Source organism: Hipposideros armiger, unplaced genomic scaffold (assembly GCF_001890085.2).
Source record: "Hipposideros armiger isolate ML-2016 unplaced genomic scaffold, ASM189008v1 scaffold_140, whole genome shotgun sequence".
NCBI classification, from domain to species: domain Eukaryota; kingdom Metazoa; phylum Chordata; class Mammalia; order Chiroptera; family Hipposideridae; genus Hipposideros; species Hipposideros armiger.
The window spans coordinates 2,369,930-2,376,253 of record NW_017731490.1 but is presented as its reverse complement, the minus strand read 5'-3'; the positions used below and the strand labels follow the sequence as shown (position 1 = coordinate 2,376,253).

The 6,324-nt window shown below is 31.6% G+C and overlaps 1 protein-coding gene across 8 annotated transcripts in view; it reads right to left on the bottom strand.

The window, feature by feature from the left end:
* Positions 1 to 6,324, bottom strand: part of NAA16 (N-alpha-acetyltransferase 16, NatA auxiliary subunit) — a 75,255-nt gene that overhangs the window by 43,475 nt on the left and 25,456 nt on the right. For 5 of the 8 annotated variants that reach the window (XM_019650375.1, XM_019650374.1, XM_019650379.1 and 2 more), the window contains 3 exons: positions 4,082 to 4,201; positions 3,049 to 3,075; positions 1,607 to 1,702 (listed from right to left, as the gene is read on the bottom strand). In XM_019650375.1, coding sequence (XP_019505920.1) covers positions 1,607 to 1,702; positions 3,049 to 3,075; positions 4,082 to 4,201 — 243 coding nt within the window. The remainder of the gene's footprint in view (positions 1 to 1,606; positions 1,703 to 3,048; positions 3,076 to 4,081; positions 4,202 to 6,324) is intronic. The other 3 variants (XM_019650378.1, XM_019650376.1, XM_019650382.1) reach the window with 1 other exon arrangement.

Here is a 6,324-nt window from a genome sequence, read left to right as displayed (position 1 = left end):
TCGTGGGGGTGGGCAGGGGTGGGAGTGACTGTTAATGGGCACAGGTTTCTTTGTGGAGTGATGAAAATTTTCTGAAACCAGATATTGATGATGGTTGCACAACTCCATGAATATACTAAAACACCAAGTTGCACACTTTAAAAAGTGAATTTTATGGTATGTGAATTACATTTCCAAAGCTGTTATATTTTTTAAAACAGAGATATATAAATGGGAGCCCAAGCATCTTCCATAAAACACTGACCAGGAAAATGCTCCTCCCTGCACAGTATATTCCACCTTGGAAATTCACAACGAATATATTAAAAGTTCTAAGAAGTCCTACAAAAGCCTGATTGCTGTGTTTAAAACAAAGTTCCCCAAACTCACTTGACTAAAGAACATCTCAGTACCCCAGCACCCTCCCTGCCAAGCCTATTAATATCCACTTGGTCGTAATTTTCCCTGGAAAACATTAGGGAAATCTGCTCTGAGTATTTCACAAATACAAACCAAAAAAGAGAGGATCAGAAGAATATTATTCATCATCTGTGGAACCGAAATGTACTAGTGGAAAATGATTTTTTTAAATAAATTCCTATCTACTGTTTAAACCAACACATTTTTAAGAGCTATTTCATATATTTTTAAGCCAACTAAAATACTTTGAATTCCTATATTTTGATAAAAAGAAAATTATAGCCCAATTATTTAAACAAATATACTCCCTCCTTACCCCATGCCTAGAATAAAGATGTTTTAAAAGTTGTATTAGCTTTCTAGGATTTGATTTGTATCAAAAGACATGACAGAAGTCCCAATAAAAAATTCATAACCTATAGGACTTTCAACTAAAAGTAAAGATGACTTTCAGAAAAGAGACACAATTTTCTATAAAATCATCAACAAATATTAACTATCTGAAGAGCTAATGTACTCTTTACCTTCTATACAGCCCAAAAGTGAATGCATTCTGCTACATGCAACAGCTTGGATCAAAGTCATTAATATAACTTTGTTCAATAAAAGCAAATCACAGAATGTATACCACAGTACTCCAATTTACATAAAGGACAAAAGTAGGGTTCTTTTGTTCTTGTTTCTAGGGATACAAAATACATGGAACTCTATAAAAACAACGGCATGATAAAAAGCAAATTTCAGGAAAGTGGTCAACTCTGAAGACAGAGGGCCTTCTACAGAAATCATGATGTTCTCATCTTGAACACTGCAGTGGGCACAAAGAGCTCACAACTCTTTCTTTGAATGTATGCTCTAAAAAGATCAAAAACTTCAAAACTTCTACTACTTAAATCATCATACCTCATATAAAATTTGTCATTAATTCTAGGGAATTTAATTTACCTTCTAAATATGGTGTTTAATTTTTAAAGTCACATAAGGAAAACGATTTCATATAGATAATTTCTGATACTTAAAACCAACAGAGTTATACACTGAACACTCTTATTAACATATGCAGAATAAATTCATAACTGACCACTCCCACCCCCAAGACTGGTACTGATGTAAACTCTATACCAGACACAAGTTTCTAAAATGTAAATGGTGTTGAGTAACTTCGAAAAAATAATTACTAGTGTTACAAAAGATATCCTAATATTACCTGGGACAAGATTCAAAGGTAATCTTCTAGGTGAAATTGCTCTGGGGTGCTGCTTACTTATCTCTTCATAAAGCTGAAGCCTCTCTTCTAAAGTGCCTGTTATCAGTAAACATGCGTGAGAGTCAAAGCATCAAAACTTTTACCTACGATAAAACACTAACAATCTTTAAAAATTGTAAGACAAATTGCATTAACAATATTAAAGCAGCTCTCAATTTTTGTAAGAATGACATTTTAAAATCTGGTAGTGAAATAATATAATCAGTAAATCACCATTTTAAACCCAATCTCCAGAGAAACTCAAAACTTTTTTTATTACAACAGATTCTATACCCAACTCAAATCAGACACACACAAGACGCTGACACAAGATACACTGCATTTCTCATATTCCTTAGCACACAACCCATGAAAAAGAAAGCATTCCCTTGTAACATCTTACATAAACCCTCTAACCCAATGAAGCCTACATACTCGTATAGCCCCACAGAAGTCTTAAAACACCCATTGATTAGGCTTAGAGAAGCAACAATTTTAAGATCATAAATACAAATATTGTATATTTAAAAACATGAACTAAATTTCTAAGGTAGCTTTGACACTTATAATCTTCAATGAAACTCCATTATAAAGAACCCCATTAGTACAGATTATGTCTAAAGTAGTGAGCATTTCTGCCAAATATAATGATATAAAATATACTTCTAACTGAAAGTTGTATCTTCCCTCCCAAGACCATCTAATTTTGTAGTACTAAACAGAGGCTCTACATATAAACTACATGATACTTTGCAACAACAATTTACAGAGTAGAATCTGGGTGACTTCATTATTCTAAAATAATATTCTGTATAATTTACAAAGAAAGATTGCAAGCATTATTTTATATAAGCAATAAGACAACTTACAACAGAATTTTCAGAAAAAGCAAACAAACCTGTTTATAAACTATAAGATTTAAGGGGATTTTAATTCAGACCACAAAAATACAATTATCTTAAGAATAACCCTTGGTGCTAGTAATCAAGGTATAACCACATTAAATGTAGTGTTCACTATCAAGATTATAAACACCGCATTTGTTTGATTTTGTTTATAGACTCTTTCCTTCCCCAATAGTATGTTTTGGAGCTCCAATGTGGTTGGATTTTTAGAACTGGGATATGTAAAAAATAGTTTTCACGTTCTGGTAACGATTTGGAGACTTCATGAAATATTAAGGACCATTATACTAAAAGTCACATGAAGGCTATTGCACATTTTTTTTTAAGCAATTCTCATATTTATGCCTAATGTTAGAGAATGATGGGCTATGGTATAAAAAATTTTTCCATTACCCCAAATATAACAAGTTTTATAAACGTAGTTAAACTAACATTAAGACAAAACCAAACCATTTCAATGCCTTATTTCAAGTCACAAGTTGGAGCTCCAGAACTTACCATGGGGGAGAAAAGGTCCTAAGGAACCTAAAAAGATAAAGTAATGTAATTAGTTTTGTAATCAATACATTTTATATTAAATGGAGTATATTACATTTATTTTACTAAGACATGTAAATATCTGTATTATTAACTATATTGTCACTAACTGATAGTTTAAAGAGAAATTATAGTTATTTCACAATTCTAACTTTCAGGAATATGACTTGTGTCCTTTTTTAAAAAAAATTATTGATCCAATCAATGTTTAAATTTTCAATGTTTTCTTAAAAACATTAAGGAAATAAAAACTGTAATAATGACATTAAATTTTAGATACAAACAGAAAACCTGGATTAACTTATAACAGTGATTAGGATAAAACAAATTTTTTCATAGCTCATACTACTATAAACATGGGTAGCTAGCTACCTATTTACTGTACTTTTTAAATTTAAAAAATCCTGCTGTTTCAACACCATTGAGCAATAGTTTCATAATTATTTCAGACATGTATTTATTCGTAAGTAAACATGATTTTAGGGATATTAACTGCTGCTAACATTTAATTATGAAAATATTAAGAGAAAATTTGGAATCCTTTTCTAGATTTATGAAAAGGGTCAAGCTTATCTAATTTCAAAAGATGTATAACATTTTGCTCTACACAAGTTAACCTGGTTTGAAATAAAAAGAATAATTTTTATGCCAATGCTATATTATATATATATATATATATATATATATATATATATATATATATATATATATACATACCCTTGGCAAAATTTCTTTGGTTCAATTCTCATGTTTAGAGGACAACAGCTTAAATTGGTAACATTTTAATGGGTCAAGGAACTTAAAATCATCTGTAAGCACTTATCACTTAAGTATAATTATTTTAATTCATTTTCACTCCCATGTGTGAAATAATATTCTAAATGGAAAAATTCTAATGCTAAAAATATTGGTCCTCAAATATCATTACAACTTCACATTTTATTATACTTTAAACACTAATTAAAGGAAGGTAGAGAAAAAAATCATTACATACTAAGTTGTAGAGCTTTTTCCAAGCCTTCATAATAATACCAATTTTCTGCATTCCGATCAATCAAGTTTTTGAATACTTCACTGGCTTCTTTTAATCTTCCCAATTTCAACAGCACTTCCCCTAAAATTAAGTTTAAAGTCACATTCAGTTTACTTAAACATTAAATAGCTTTCTGATCCCAGAGATATCACTAAGCATTATTAGTATACTAGATGTTTCTGAAAGACAGAACTGTATGTGCCTCCACTTGCAGCACGCTGCAGTTTATATAACTAAACATGGATTAACAGCTTGCCTTCAGAAATGGACCTTCATTTACACATTCTACTATACTAATATTCATTTCTGGCTCCTTCCCACATCCCAAATATATATACAGGACATTAATTTCTCAGTACAAATCTTTGCATTATGCATATTTTTTATATACCCTTTAAGGTAACTAAAGACTCCGCTACACACGCTGGCAAATAATTCTAATGAAATAGCCCTACCTGCAAGATCTGAATGTACTTTTCCTGATAAATTTATACATTAAATAATTCTTCATTCAATCCTTTTAGTTTCCTTTCCAGGTCACTAAAATTGGAGTTCATTCAGTAAATCAGTAACACTAAACACCACTTGACAGCAAGAAACCGCACAAACCATGTTCACATGTGAGTCACCTCCGAGGCTCAATTTTTCTGTGGCTTTTACTAAGCCACACAAATTGAAAGTGAGTATAGGAAATGAGGATCTAAACTTCTCAAGTATAATGGAAAGTACACCTAATCTAAGATAAAAGGGAGGTGGTCAAAAAAAAAAATCTCAACTTCCTACCCCTAAGAGTTTCCATTTCCCCAAAGAATCTATTTCAAACAAATAATCCCCTGCAATGTCTTCAGTCATACTATTTCAGCCTTCCTCATCTTGGAGGAGGCAGCACATTATAGTGGTTATTATGTACTATTATTTTACTGTTTACATATATTATGTATTATAATACATAATACAGCTCTTGAGTAAAACTAGGTATAATTACTAGTTTTACCACTTTCTAGCTTTGTGACCTTGAACAAGTTACAAACTTCCAATGTCCATTTCCTTACCTCTAAAACATCAACTACCTCAGTCCGCCTTTGTGATAATCAAATTAAATAATTTACTTAAAATGGTTAGCACAGTGCTTGGTACAAAATGAATACACATAAACATTTGCTACTTAGAACTATAAACATGCCCCATTCCTCCATAACTAACTTCTGGTCAATCCAATTTTTACCCAGCTCACACCAGATGTAACAGACAACAGCATATTCTTCAATTCCAAAAACTTTGTTATCTGCTAACACCACAAGGCAAAGGTTATTATTAGAGGAATATATAGGACAAATATGGACACTGGCATATTTATAAAGTAAAAATCTCTAACTTTATTTAAAATGTTTTTTAAACTATCTTAATATGTCCCTAGCTACAAGACATAAATGTGTAAATATCAAATGTCTCTGGGGGCCTTCAAAGTTCACTGAAAAAATAAAAAATAAAAATACCTGTCTCTATAAGAAATATAGAGTACTAGCTCTATATTCAAACTGATGGCCCCCAAGTTATCCTCATTAGCAATATGTGCTGCAACTTGCAGAATTTTTAAACCAGAATTGGTCTTACTATATTATCTACTTTTTAATCACCGCATACCCTATTGATGCTATATGACAAAGACAGAGAAAAAGCAACATGAGAGTTAAGATTTAATCAGGAAATAGCAAAAGTACATCAGAACATAAAAATAACTGCCTTTTTAATTTGCTCCCATCAATTACAAGTAACAGAACAAGAAAGAAAACATTATTGGTAAAATTTATCGACATTTTACCAAAGTATTGCAGTCAATATTTAAATTAGTACTACTCACAACCAAAACTCAGTCAGTTACTATACATTAACAAGAGTAGAGTACAGCAGTTAAAAGTAAGGGCTCATGAAGACATGGAGGAAGCTTACATGCATATTACTAAGTGAAAGAAGCCAATCCGAAAAAACTACACACTGCCTAATTCCAAATACAGTAATATCTTGATTTGCGAGCATAATTCGTTCCATAAACAAACTACAGTACTTGTATTACAAGACATTGCTTGTTTACACATTAAAATGAATTAGAAATGTTTGCTTGAGGCCAGCCGAGTGGCACATTGGTTAAGAGATGGCTTGGGACGCCAGCTCTGAGCAGCAGGACCCCAGTTCGGATCCCACAT